A 14413-nucleotide genomic window follows, 5' to 3' on the forward strand; every position below is an offset into this window, starting at 1 on the left:
AAACTGCGTAGTTTCTTAATATTCATTCCATAATATAATTCATTTTCTTTTCAATATATCATCTCGATAACCCACAACAGTATTGGCTTCATTACATTTGCTATCCGCATATTCAATTGCATTTGAATACGTTGCAATATCATTCCTGGCATATTCGTTTTCTGAGCATTGTGTATAAATTCAATTTTGTTACGTTGATATTACGTAGTCGTTTCGATATCTTGCAAATTGCTTTTTTCTATATACATATAGAATAAAAAAAATGATTAAAAGACAGTTTTATTCCAGCAGGTAAGGTACTTAAGGTGGTCATATCATCAATGTAGTTCTACATCGTTCAGTTTTGTCTATTTAAATTTGATTATATTTTATTTGGGCGGATGCTACATATATGTGACGTATTTGTTGCGATGAAAAAATCCGCATTATTGATTACGTAGTTCAAATTTTTAATTTGGGACATATGTCCCATCTGATGAATTGGCTATAGACTCTCTATATTATACCCTAATCCAGAAATATAATTTGAGAAGGGTACTTAACTGATTTTTAATAATGTTACCGAAATTTATAATTAATAGTTAATAACTCTTGCATTATAATGATTTTCATCAAAAAATATTTTAACATTAGAATAACATTGATTATAACAAGAATAATAAACATGGAATATATAACCACTCATCTTCCTCCTCGTCGGTTTTTCACGTTTTCTTCAGAAAAATCGTGAAAAGTATAATAAATATTTTAATACATATCTGTGTAAACGAGTACATAAAATTTTCGAGGCATATGCGATATAAAAATATCATGCAAATTTATGCGGGCGATTCCTTACCAACGCTAACAAAACCCACAAAAATACTCTTGGGGATTTATTACTCGTTTGGATTATGAGAGTTTTCTTTTCCTGAGGTAGAAGAATGCCATAGTAGCGATTCAGGAATTTTATAGTCGGACAAGTCGGCGGAATGCAAAGACAATATATTTCGGGCAAATAATATTGGACTGTAAAACGGGAAATAATTGAAATATTTCTGGAGATGAAGTTATATTGAGTAATGTGAGCTTTGTCACAGTAAAATATAGATTTTGCAGCAATTATGTTACTTGCTGCTAACTTTAATCTACGTTTACCTGGTACCTACTGTTTGATATCTCAACTTTGCAAAGATAAATTATAGAAGTTCGTCCTTAGGATGATTAAAATGAATAGAGTTGTAAGTTTTAATAACGATATGCCCTTGGCTTTAATATCATTTATTATTTTGTAGGTCCAAATAATGAGCCTATATTTTTTGTATAAAATTTCGACATTTAATTAGACATGAGCCAAATATTTTCTTCGTATCATTTTTATTTGCTCTGTTATAATTTTGATAGAGTTTACTAACTTTTTCCAATTTTTTTGAATAGAACATTACTTGGTTATTGATAATTTAGTTTTAATTTAAAATGTAGTCATTGATATTTTGAATTATTTCTATAGAAATATTTCTATGTAATATGTATCAATATCTAGTAATATTCAATAATATTACAAATTTTACACCTCTCTGGCAAATGAATTATTCGAATAGAAAACGGTTCTATTCAGAATGATATTCTACTAGCTGCACATTGTTATTTAATTGTCCCCTTCCTGATTATTTAAATTTGCACTTATAATTATAAATTAATATTAAAATTACATAATTATTAAAATTAAATTTTGATGTAATTTAAATATCCGAATGAATATAAATAACTTAAATGCACGTGCATATCATATTCTATATAATAAACTTAAAAATTTTATTTCCTTATTATAATATCAAACACCAAAGTTTAACATATTTTCATAAGAAAGATATAGCGGATTAAAAGTTTTAAAAATAATATTACTTTGATAACGTTATATCTGCTAACCTTTAAGGGTTCATTATAAAATTACATCATATATACAAAAATGTAGTGCATTTTACTAGTTTTAATAATGGCTCAAAAATTTCTTTGAGTTTCTCTAGTTTTTCCTAAGATTTTTTTTCTTCATCAATATGAAGTTTTTTTCCTTTCAGATATATACTTATAATTCTCCCCCATGTTTATATTTTCTTGTTCCTGTTGTAGATTAAAGGTAAATATTGTTCTCTCTTATATAATACAAATATGAGAAGATGGAACTGTTTCATACAAACATAATACGATACGCTTCGAAATATTGTACGAAATTGTATATTTTGACGGATTTTAGAATTAGCAAATGTTTGGTTTCTTACCTGGTAATTCTAAAAAGTTGGATGTTCTCCGTTGCCTTCCTCTTTCGGACTTCTGGAAAGCCAGGGGGCCAACATCTTCATTAGAAAATATGGAAGTTGTTGATCCATTATGACTTTTTGCTGAATCTCTGGAATTTCTTCTATTAGCCAAATATGCCAAACCACCTTTACTACTTCCTCTACGTTTCCTAGGTCGTCCCTCGCTACTTTGGATGGACGTAGTAGTTTCAGCAAAATCTGTCAAATCACTCGTAGACTTCCTACATCTTCTAAAACTGCCCATATTGGATCCAGAATTAGATTCCGTGAATGTAATATCAGAATACACTGAAGTACTTCCAGAACTCATACGAGTGACTCTATTCCTAATTTTAGCAGCAATCAAATCCTCACTGTTCATAATTTGGTAGCCCGGATTTGTCGTTATGTGTGTTTTGGGTGTCATAGAATTTCTGGACGAAGAATGCTTCAACACACACTGAGGCGATTTCGGCGATTCATTATAAGCTGGTTTCTCGAAGTCAAATCTAATCGGCGATTTCGGAGAACGATTTCCTATTCTCTCAATTCCGCAATGCGAAGCACTGTGTGTAATGCCATTACAATTGGGGCTTTTGGGAGACTTGGGGCCAATGCCTGGGCTCTTTGGGGCTTTTTGTGGAAACACAAAGTGTCTAGGGCTACGAGGGGTTATAGGTTTTGGGGATGATTGTCGACTCGCGTACGTTGACCCGGGGCTGTTCACCTCCATGGTAAGGTTGAGAAGAATAAAAGTAAAGTTTATTGCACACAATAGGAAGAAAACTTTGACGGGGGTAAAGGACTTATGTGTTTTCACTATTTGAAATTGGTTTAAACTTTTCTAGACACAACTGCAATAATAGTTGATCAATTTTAGTTGACAACGCAGACTTTTGCTACCTGATTTTAGTCCTCAAGTTTTTTGTCACTACACTAATTTAAAAAATATTACTATACTTGATTATTTGAGCAAAATAATAAATTGGTTGGTTTTTAATATTAAATTAATTTTTATTGTAAATTTATGTACTCTCACTGGATTAACACCACATGTAACTTCAAACCATAATGTTATTAATTATTATTAATTACTATCTTATAGTATATTAATTAATCAATTAACAATACTAATTAAGCTTGTTGTAACCGCAATTTGCAATAAATTAAATATTTTTATACAATTTTTATTATATAAATGAGTTTTCCTTAAACATATGCAACAAGTGTATGCGCTGCGAGATCTGATAGCGTATTACCCGGGAACGACCGCTCAGCGTAGCGCACGTTGAGCCAATGTGCGGAAAATCGTCAGAAGCAACAGCTAGGGAACTTCACTTTCCATTTCCACGAATTTTCACGACCGCGAGCGAATCCAGGGACGAGCGCCCTGGAAAATCGAAACAGGGGTGGAAAACGGTGAAACAGGAGCTTTACCACCCGTTCAGATGGTGGTTTCTATAGATTTGAATCTCTTATTATTATAATGTATAATGCTTTGTGAATTTAGAGTTGTGACACGTTCGAGAAAATGTATTTTTGCAAGATAAACTAGTGGAGTGTATGGCATCGTGCATTAAGGCAAATTGCTGGAACTTCCCGTACCGTAACGAAATGTTCGAAGAATACTGAATGTTTTCAAATAGATTATTATTAATATTGTAACATTGTCTAATATTTATAAGAATTACATAAACAGAATTGCAAAGTTGAAATTATTTGTTTAAAGTATATTAGAACTATAGTCAGAATTAAAAATAAAATCTGAATTATTTTCGATATACAAAAAAAATGATACATTTTTTTTCCAAAATCAATTATTTTGTTAAAACAAGCTGAAAGTTATTTTAATCATTTAAATTGGACGCTTAGTTCTCTCAAAAAATTAAACCTGGTGCTTCCTGGTCGTCCTATTTTACCCCGTCTATGAGGTAAAAAGGACAAGGTGACAATTTTTTGGAAAACAGCAAAAAATACTTGTCTACAATGTCGAATTAGGTAGGAGTTTTACTGAACATAGGCAGATAGTTGTTTGTTAGACATGCGTTATTTGTTTCTGTATAAATTATTTGGTTTTCACATTATTTATATATGTATACATGTATGTATATATACATATATATGTATGAGTATGTGTGTGCATGTATAATATAAATTTTATTCGTGTTTCTCGGTTTAGGACGAATATTTATTACCCCCAAATTCCTCACAACCCACTTCAAGATTTATGTAGTGCCAGTACAACTCGATATAAGCAAAGTTTGTTTTCTTGCTAATGACGTTTTGCCTAAATTAACTTAGAGGACCATCCCACCAACTTCGAGAAATATTGTTCTTACCATAATTATTTTGTCAAGTTTATATTTGTTCTTCATATTCGGCGGTTTTAAGACCAAAATTGAATTGCGAAATACTTGAGACTTAGAGAGAGAAAATTTAATTAAAGAACTTCAATTGAAGTTTTTTTGTTACCTTCGGAACACTGCGTTATTTTAATATGGATTCATTTTATATATAGATATAAAATATGCAATAATTTTAATCTCCAGCGAGGAAAATACCTTTGATAAATAAATAAATACAAATATTGATTTACATTGAAAATCAGTCATTTGTATTAGTTTTAAATTAAAAATTTCAATATTTTATACGTGATTATTTGATTTGAATATCCTTGCGTTTGTCGAAAGAAATTTAGAAAAAATATTTTAAAAATCGTAAATAAAAATGATTACAAAATTTAAAAAAATCTCTCACAAGGAGAACCTCAGGTTTACTCTTCTGGGATTTTGATGAACCTTGCATGGTGATAGAGTAGATAGTCAAGCCGAACATTTTAAAATATTACAGGCTTACAAGTAATGATTTAATAATAAAAATATTAAGATTTGAAAAGTAGACTGCAATGAATAGATGAATTTAACTATCTCAAAATATATTTATTAAATTTGAATTAAATATTATACTATACTGTGATGTGGGGTATATATTTACTTACAGCATGTAATTTCATAATATTGCGAAGTAATATCTGTTACTATGTAATTTATCTACATTAATAAAACATTACAAGAGAGATTTGTGAAATGTGGTCCATATGAAGCAGCATAGTACACTCTGGATTAATATCAAGCGGAATGTGTAATATTGTATTTCACGTGCTCGAATATTTTGAACAAAGAGTTGTTAGGAAGGAATTATAATATACACAAACCATTTATATTTACATTGTATAATTAAATAAATGTGATAAAGGACGAGCATTTGCTGAAGAAATTTCTGAACAAAATTTTAGACAAATACCTTGCCAATTACATTGATCCTAATAGTATTTTTTGGTCTAATGACCCTTATGGTTGTCCAATTGGTATTGGAATACATATTTGCATGATTAATTAAGTGATTTTTTGTGAGCAATTTATAACTTGCTTTTGTTTTGGCATTTATACTTGAACGTCAGTCATAATATTTTAGCCGCTATTTTTTATTTATGAAACTAAATTCCTACGACACATAACATAGATTAAGGAAAGCTGACAACAAACCATTACCCGAAATGTCTTCCAAGAAGAAATTTACATCATATGAAATATCTTCTCCGCACGCGAAACAGGATCATTCGCAAATGCCATTTCGGATTCCTGTTGCTATACGAAAACAGTATGGGAAAAAGGTGAGCTAAATTATTTACTCATGCATTTATAATAAAAAATTTATATTTAATCATATTGTATTCACAAACACACACACAAATTTAGAAATATATAGCGTAAAGCGGGGCACAAAAGTCCAACTTGACCATAGTCAGATAGTTGACTTTGAGCAACTTTCTGACTATGTTCATTCTATCTAGAAATCATTCTAGAAATTTGTTTTTTGCTGCTTTCCAAAAAATGTTTACCTGGTCCTTTTTACCCCATAAACGGGGTAACATGGAACGACTAAGGGGCAAATAGGTTCAATATATTATTTTTAATTTCAAAGGGATTTTACGAAATAATAGGTAAATTAATCAACCAATGCAAAATATGAATTTCATGGGTACATTATTTACAGAAATAACACTGTATATAACCTTGATCTGGTATTTTATCTAAAATATTTATCAGCAGAGTTGGTGATGATTGGTGATACATCTTTTACCCTCAACATTCAAATTGTGTTGTTAAAAAGCTCCTAACTATATTTGTTTTTGAGATATCGGTGGTGGACCTTTTTATCTACAGACCTTAAATCCTTATATATTTTGGGTACTAGTGCAAATTTTTAAATCTTAAAATATATTTAAAGTTAAACTTTATAATAATCATACAACTAGACTGTTCTATGAATATAATTAATTAATGACGATCTATAGATTTTATTAATTATCGTTTTTCAGGGTTGGACATCAATCATGGCAACCCGAGACGATCGTTTGTCAGCTGAAACATGTTTTATAGCAGGCAATACCGTTCAAAGACCCAGAATAACTTGGACCTCAATTAAGTTCGCAATTTTAAGCCTACAAAAAACAATTTTGTGGAACATTTTCGTCATCATGTGCATCACGGTTAATTTCTTCAGTGTCACAAGCATCGTTTTTACCACTCAGGGTAAGTTTATTGAAATTGCAAATAATATAATTTTAACACTCTGAAATTAATTGCGTTGTAATATCGATCAAAGTTAATTGTGCTAAATAATGAGCTAGTAACTTGAGCTGATGATGAACAAGTATTATATTTCCACCTGAGTTTTAACAACTTCTTTCACCTTACTGACCCAGTTTTTTCTTTGCGTGATCAAAAATTCCTTCAGATCTCGGTCGGACCTTTTAACAAAAATAACGAAGTAATTTTTTGTTCGTTTATAATCCAAAGCAAAATAATGATTACAATATCTTCCGAATCTCGAATACAATATCTACATTAATAACTCTCGTAATTAAACCGTATTAATTCATGGGCTGTAATAAAGCATAATGAGATAACGAAGGAAAGGTTAGGACGTCCCGGGCCTTTATACATCTTCTGGTTTCCCAATAACGATTCATTCATCTTTACATTTTCTCGAACCTAGAGGTTTTATGGGAAGAAGATCTGTGTAACGATAGTAATCACTTTTCCTTTCCCAATTTAATGCGACGGCTAGTAGAAAATTATTTTTCTAATACTTGAATAATATATAAATACACTCAAGTGTTATATTGTAGCACCCAAAATCCAAGTAATGGTACCAGGAGTAAAAAAAATTGTGCACTTTCAGTCAAATTTTTTGAACACTTATTTTTACAAGCGTATATTTACATTTCATCTTAATTTTATATATAGAGAGAAAATAAGATTATTTATTCAAATACATTAGTTTTACATTTTCAAGCCTATTGTTCTTAAACCAAAAAAAATGTTAGGAAAATCATTTCAATTATTAATAATATAATATTCAATTTTTTAAACCAAATAAAATGCTAAATTCCTATTTTGAATATAATGCTGATCAACTACCCCACTATTACCTTTCCCACCCACATTTACTCACACAAGAAAATGGCCAGGAACCCGGTTGCAAAGACGTTGCTAAGAGTTTGATTGCCCTTAAAGGAGCCAGGAGATAAGAAGATTAGTACAGTGGTAAAAGGAATCGTTTATACATACTTATATATGTATTTAATACTTTGACAAAGATTTGGTTAATGATAAAAATATAACGAACATTTTGTGATTAGTGGTATAATCTTAAATAGATATGATTAGTAGATGATTAGTACATGACTAATATCTTATATTTTATTTATTTCAGATGCTGGATCTAATGTACTCTACATCTGCCTTTCTGTGATCTAATATTTCTCTTCAATTGGTGCCTATCAATGACAATATATAATTGGAAAGAAGTACAAATTCGAACTGGCGTTAAACCAAAATCTTTCATTCGCCTAGTGATTGATGGAATACTTTGTTCTGCCTTACTATTACCAGTAATCTGCTTATTCAAAAGCATAAGCATTATATGGGAAATGAATTACATCGCCGTTCTACAAATTTATTATCTGCCCATATACTTTATTGAACAATCTCAAGATATAGGAGTTAATAGATGGGTGAACCTCTTAGTGCCCTATATTCTCTATTTGACCATATTCGTCCATACTGTAGGAGTCGTATTATATGCAATTGCAAAAAATGAAATATCTTCCCCACAAGGATGCTGGTTTCATACCTTGGAACAGTACAGAAAAAATGAAAACCCGACAGCTATTGACATGTACATTTACTCAGTCCACTTTTCAGTGATGTTGGTAACTGGTTTGGGTTTAGGGGATGTTACTGCAGTAACTGTGATAGAATTGGCTGTTACTTCATTTGTGATGATAGCTGGATTTTGCTTTGCTGTTTTATACTTTATTGGAACTCTATCATCGGTGATGGTGAACGATGCAGAACGACTGGAGTTGTATAGGGCGGACCTCATTGCCATCAGGGATTATTTGACGGATATCAATTGCGAAGAAAAAGTCAAGAACAAGGTTATAAGGTGAATGAAAAATTAAAAAAAAAATCATTTAAAATATTTCTATTTCTATTTGCATAAATATTTAGTTTATAATTCTATTCACTAGGTATTATATCGAACTGTGGCATTATAAAAAAGGAATAAAGCGAGTTCCAAGCATAGATCTGTTACCCATATCATTACGTATGGAACTCTTTCACGACATGTGCATGGGACCTTTTAAATCCACTTTACTATTTCGATTTTTGCCAGACTATTTTCTTCGTAAATTATCTATGAGTATGAAGCCAGTATTTTATCTACCAGGAGACATTCTCAGCCACCAGCACGTTGCCAAATACATGATGATCATAATTCTTTCCGGAGTTGTCCACATTTTGTCAGATGAAGACAATGAAAGTCCAATCATTTCGTTTGATTATGGGACTTGTATAAGTGAAATTGGAATGGTGTACACCTTGCCTGCAAAATCTTCTATAAGAGCTGCCACTTATTTAGAGGTGTTGACCTTGCACAAGTTGGACTTTTTTAGAGCTGTTAAGGAGTATCCGGAAATACAGAAGAGAATTAGGTTGAATATTCAAGATCGGATTGAAAGGGCGCATAAAAAAGATATATATCGGCCAAAGAAGAAAAACATTTTTAATCTTTTTGTGACCCAAGAAACAGAAATTACTGCTATCAAACAGATAAAAAAGCTGCTTAAAGCCAAACCAGGTAAGATTATTTATGCAATATATATATATATATATATATATATATATATCTATTTTTTTCTAGTATCGGACTTCAACACTCTTCTCAAGGCGCATGACAATGAATTGACGCTCAAGTATATTCTTGGTCTCTACAATATTTACCAAAGTGATACCATCATTCCCGAAAAAGATCTCATATGCATTCCAAACCCATCGTACCCATTCATAATCAACCCACGCACAAAATTAGATTCTCTATGGCGCACAATTGTCTTTTGTACAATATTGTTGTTATCAATAGTATACCCTTATTATGTTGCTTTTGATAGATCATATCCTAATTGGTTTCAAGTTTACTTAGCATTGACTGATATCATTTATTATATTGATATCTATGTATTATTGACTACGGCTATTATTCATAAAAACAAAAATGTGATAACATTCAAAGCCATTTATCACTATAGATTGAATAGATTGCCGTTCTACTTGGATTTTATATCGGTTATGCCGATTGAACAGTTTTCGTCTTTCATCGAAGATTACCGGCATAATTATCAAATTTATTACTATCTCAAATTTAACAGATTCGTCAAAGTTTGGAAAATGTGGAAATATTTTACAGACATGGAGAATAATTTCTTTGGAAGAATATTTATAATACGCATTTGCAAATATACTCTTTTCTTGCTTCTGCTTTCTTACTGGATGGGAGTAATTTTATACATAGAATCCTGTTTCGCTTTACCATGTCGAAAAACTTCTTGGTATGTACAACAACAGATTATGGAAGTCACAAATCATATGGGGGTTTCTTTTGTTAAACATAAAGAAATTATGTCTATTTATTTTGGATTTAGCACGGTATCAGGTGCTGGTTATGGAGACCTTTATCCAACTGATATAATAGATACTATTTTCATTTGGATTGCTAGACTGTTAGGCATAATACTATTCAATTACTGCATTTCAGATCTATCAGAATTTATAACGTTTAGATTCCAGTTACAGTCAGCTTTCAAAGAACGATTTAATATGCTTCTAAGATATGTTTCCCAAAGTGATGTCACAAACGCGGTGAAAAATCGGCTTCTAGCCTGTTACGTACTACAATGGTATCATAGTGGAGGATTTAGAACCGCTCAAAAGCATCAATTATTGCAAAAAGCAGTATCTTTTATGAGACAAGATGTACTAGCAGCAGAAAGGAAAAAAACTTTAAAAAAAGTTCCGCTGTTTAGTTCTACAAACGATGATTTTATCGCTACATTGGCATCAGGATCAAGAATGGATACACTTCCACCAGGCGAGTATGTCGTTTATGCAGGACTTGTAAATCGCCAACTATATATTATTCATCAAGGTTATTGTGAGATTATTGAAAATAATACTGCTATAAGAACTTTACATCCTGGAGCCCACTTTTGTGTCGAGTGCTTGTTGTACGGACATCCAAGTATTTTAACGGTAAGAACATTGACACATTGTAAAATTCTTAGCATCAGCAGCTACATATTTTTTAAAGCCACTGATATGTTTCCAAAATACTTAGAGCATGAACAGCTTTCATTTGATAACATTTTGGCAAAAACTTATAAAACGTATAAAAAAGAATCTCAAGTATTATCCAAAGCAAAGATCGTCAATAGTAACATTATGCGAATAAAGAATCTCTTTGCTAATTCTCTGATAAATGTAAAGAAATATTGCCGTCGAAGGCATGAAAATTATAATAAAGGTTTTGAAGGTGATAACAATATATTTAAGTATATTTTATTGCCTATTTGCATCACACCGCAAGGTCTATTATTGAAGATATGGTGTTTCTTCAGGATATTGGCAGCTTTTTGCATTGCAATGTTGTTGCCATTTGATATTACAATTACACCATATACGAATAACTTTGTTAACTTAATAATAATTGTATCGGATGCGATAGCTTATATTGATTTGTACGTAAGCATGTTTATTGGATACTATGGTAAACAAGGCCAGCTCATAATACATCCCATGAAAACAGCTAAAAGATATGTATCTACGCTATTTATTCTAGACATCATATTATGTATTCCAATAAATAAAATAAATCGTGCTCTTCCTTTAGATGATTATAAGGAAGTCGAATGGTGGTTGAACATGATTCGTCTTATACGAATTGGACAAGTTTACAGAATTCACGGGGCGATGTCGTACCTATTAAGTGATATATTAAAATCTGATAGAATTTATATCATTATTGAATTTATCGTAATTACATTAGTTGCTAGCAATATTTGGTCATGTATATTTGTGAATACCACTTGTCAACCTTATTTAAAACGTGCAGATGAGATACATATGAAATGTCTGGAAGGTTCTTGGCATGTCCGATCCGTTTTTGCCAATCAAACTGAAGCTTTAGAAGTTTACTTGACGGCTTTTTATTGGACAAGTTCCCAAATAATAGGCTACGGATTTGGTGATATTACTCCGCATAAACCTGTTCATATAATGCATTGCATTCTTAGCATTCTTGTGGGCCAACTTCTGATTGCCTTTGCATGCGCTTACATCGCCAGTAGCATTTCCACTCAACATCGTACTTTAGTAACATTTCAAGAAAAACTGTGCAATATAACAAGTTTCATGAAACGTCAAAATGTTTCACCGGATCTACGAAAATTGATACATAAGCACTTTTTACAACGATACAAAAGAACTGGAGGAATTGAACCTATGGAGGTCCTGAATGATATACATACCACGCTAATGGAAGATGCTGTGCATAGTATGTTCGAGGAAACTTTACAAATTGTACCTTTGTTTTCATTGGTAGAAAAATCATTTTTCCGAATTATTGCCTTGCATTTAGCAAACAGGCATTATGTTAAAGGAGAAGAGATTGTTCGTTGTAACTATATTACTCGCAATATATACATACTACATCGGGGTAAAGTACAAGTTAAAAATAGTAATGATGAGCCGATTTGTATAATTGGTCCTGGTGCAATATTTGGTCGAATTAATGCACTTGCTTCCAAGCCCAGTTCTGTTACCATAGAAGCTTTGCATAATTTAGACGTATTGGTGATTGAATATGACATATTTTATAATATTCTTAAAGATTACCCGAAAATTATGCATAAGATCCATAACGAGTTAAAGAAAGATGTGGATTATATTTTGCCTAAAGTGATAATTGACGATGACGCAACAAGGGTCAGCTTGTGTTCTAAATTCACCACTAATACTGATATTACTGGGAGTACTCAAGTTACCTTGAATACTGTTGTAACTATGGAAAGTATGCCAAAATGGAACGTCGTGCTGAATCCTCGAAAATGTTTCCGCATAGCTCTGATACCAGATTCTATATTATGTCAGATTCATAGTGCATTGGTATTAATAGCATCATATGCTAGCACAATTCTGATAACTTATCAATTTTTTTTCCACGATCTGTCTCTAATATATATACTTCCAAGCATATGCATAGATCTCGTATTTATTTTGAAGATTTTACTAGATTTACAAATGGCCTATGTCAACAAATTAGGAGATTACGTTCTTGATGTTAAACTTATCCGTATGAGGTATCTTACTGATTACAAAGAACGTCTTATTGATGTGGCAGCTAATTTGCCTTTGTGTTATTTTGCGTTGCTAGTACCTGGACCTTTTGGGCTTGATCTTTTTGTATATCTTCGATTGCATCATCTAATTCGGATTGTGTACATTATACAATTTTATAACGTGCATTCAAGAATGTTATCAAGTGCTAGTTTTCTGCTAAAACTTAGTTGGTTACTTGTATGGTTCACTTTATTGATGCACATTTTTGCTTGTTTTTGGTTTTACATTCCTTGCATGGGTTCAAAATGCAAACGAGGTTTTTGGGGTGAAGAAAGAGGTTTGGCCAAAGAAGAACATCCATTTGCAAACTACGTTCATTCTTTATATCATATGACCAACATTATGACTATGACTGGTCATGGAGACATCAAGCCTATGATACCCGTGGAACTGTTATTGTCTGTAATGTTTGTGGTGACAACTAAGATTTTTGTTGGTACTCTTATTGGTGAAATATCATATGTTCAGAATTTGTATTCTTTGGAGCAAGTTAATTACACTAGAACTGTCGTGGAATTGAAGCATTATATGACTAATAATAATTTGAGTGCAGTTAAGCAGAAGAAAATGTGGAACTATGTACGACGATTGTGGATTAAAGACAAGGGCAGGCAAATGCCTTCATTGTACAATGATTTACCTTTATGTCTGAAATGTGATTTGATGTATGAAATGTATGGGATTCATATTCAAAATTCCTACGTGTTCGAGAAATGCTCCATGGATTTTATAAAGCAGGTAAATTAAAATTCAAGCAATGTAGGATTTAAATTATTAACCATTGCACATCAATAATATATTATTATTATTATTTTTAGCTCTGTGCTCATCTAAATAGATACATTTTTTATCCGACTAATTACGTTGTTCAAAGTGGCGATGCAGATCTTTGCATGTATTTTATTCATTTGGGCGAAATTGAAGTTCTAACAATTCATCAAGATATGTCTGAAACAATACATGATGTTTTGGGAACCTGGGACACATTTGGAGTGGTTCAGGTGAATTAATTATTTTAATATTATCATAATATTTGTACAACTCAAATTTTGATTTAAGGATTATAAATTTTACTCTTAATTGTCTCTTTATAATTATATTTAATACAATTTTTGTTAATTTTTATTATAGGGTTTATACAGCGGAATTCCACATTACTTCTCATTTAGAGCAAAAACTGAAGTAGAAATCGTATATTTATGTTATAACAATTGGAAGCATTTTCAACAATTCTTTCCAGATGTTGTTGCTACAATTTATGAAAGAGCCGAGAAAATATTATCTTACAAAGTCTAATTGGTACGTATAAAATCTGAATCCGCTTAAAATTAT

The 14413-nt window shown here is 31.4% G+C and overlaps 2 protein-coding genes across 2 annotated transcripts in view; one reads left to right on the forward strand and one right to left on the reverse strand.

Moving 5' to 3' along the window:
* The window catches only part of LOC113383097, a 45946-nt gene extending 42937 nt beyond the window's left edge, over positions 1-3009 (reverse strand). Inside the window, exon 1 of the mRNA XM_026621350.1 lies at positions 2259-3009. Within this exon, the coding sequence (XP_026477135.1) occupies positions 2259-3009 (751 nt within the window). The remainder of the gene's footprint in view (positions 1-2258) is intronic.
* A 2823-nt stretch (positions 3010-5832) lies between these two features.
* On the forward strand, positions 5833-14377 carry LOC113383098. Its single transcript, XM_026621351.1, has 7 exons — positions 5833-5949; positions 6658-6721; positions 8549-8792; positions 8878-9488; positions 10095-13819; positions 13900-14082; positions 14213-14377. Exons 1-7 carry the CDS (start codon positions 5833-5835, stop codon positions 14375-14377), a joined length of 5109 nt encoding a protein of 1702 aa, XP_026477136.1.
* Positions 14378-14413: the final 36 nt, after the last annotated feature.

Source organism: Ctenocephalides felis, unplaced genomic scaffold (genome assembly GCF_003426905.1).
Source record: "Ctenocephalides felis isolate EL2017-DRISC unplaced genomic scaffold, ASM342690v1 CF-g0.4_SCAFFOLD_03570, whole genome shotgun sequence".
Taxonomy (NCBI): Eukaryota; Metazoa; Arthropoda; class Insecta; order Siphonaptera; family Pulicidae; genus Ctenocephalides; species Ctenocephalides felis.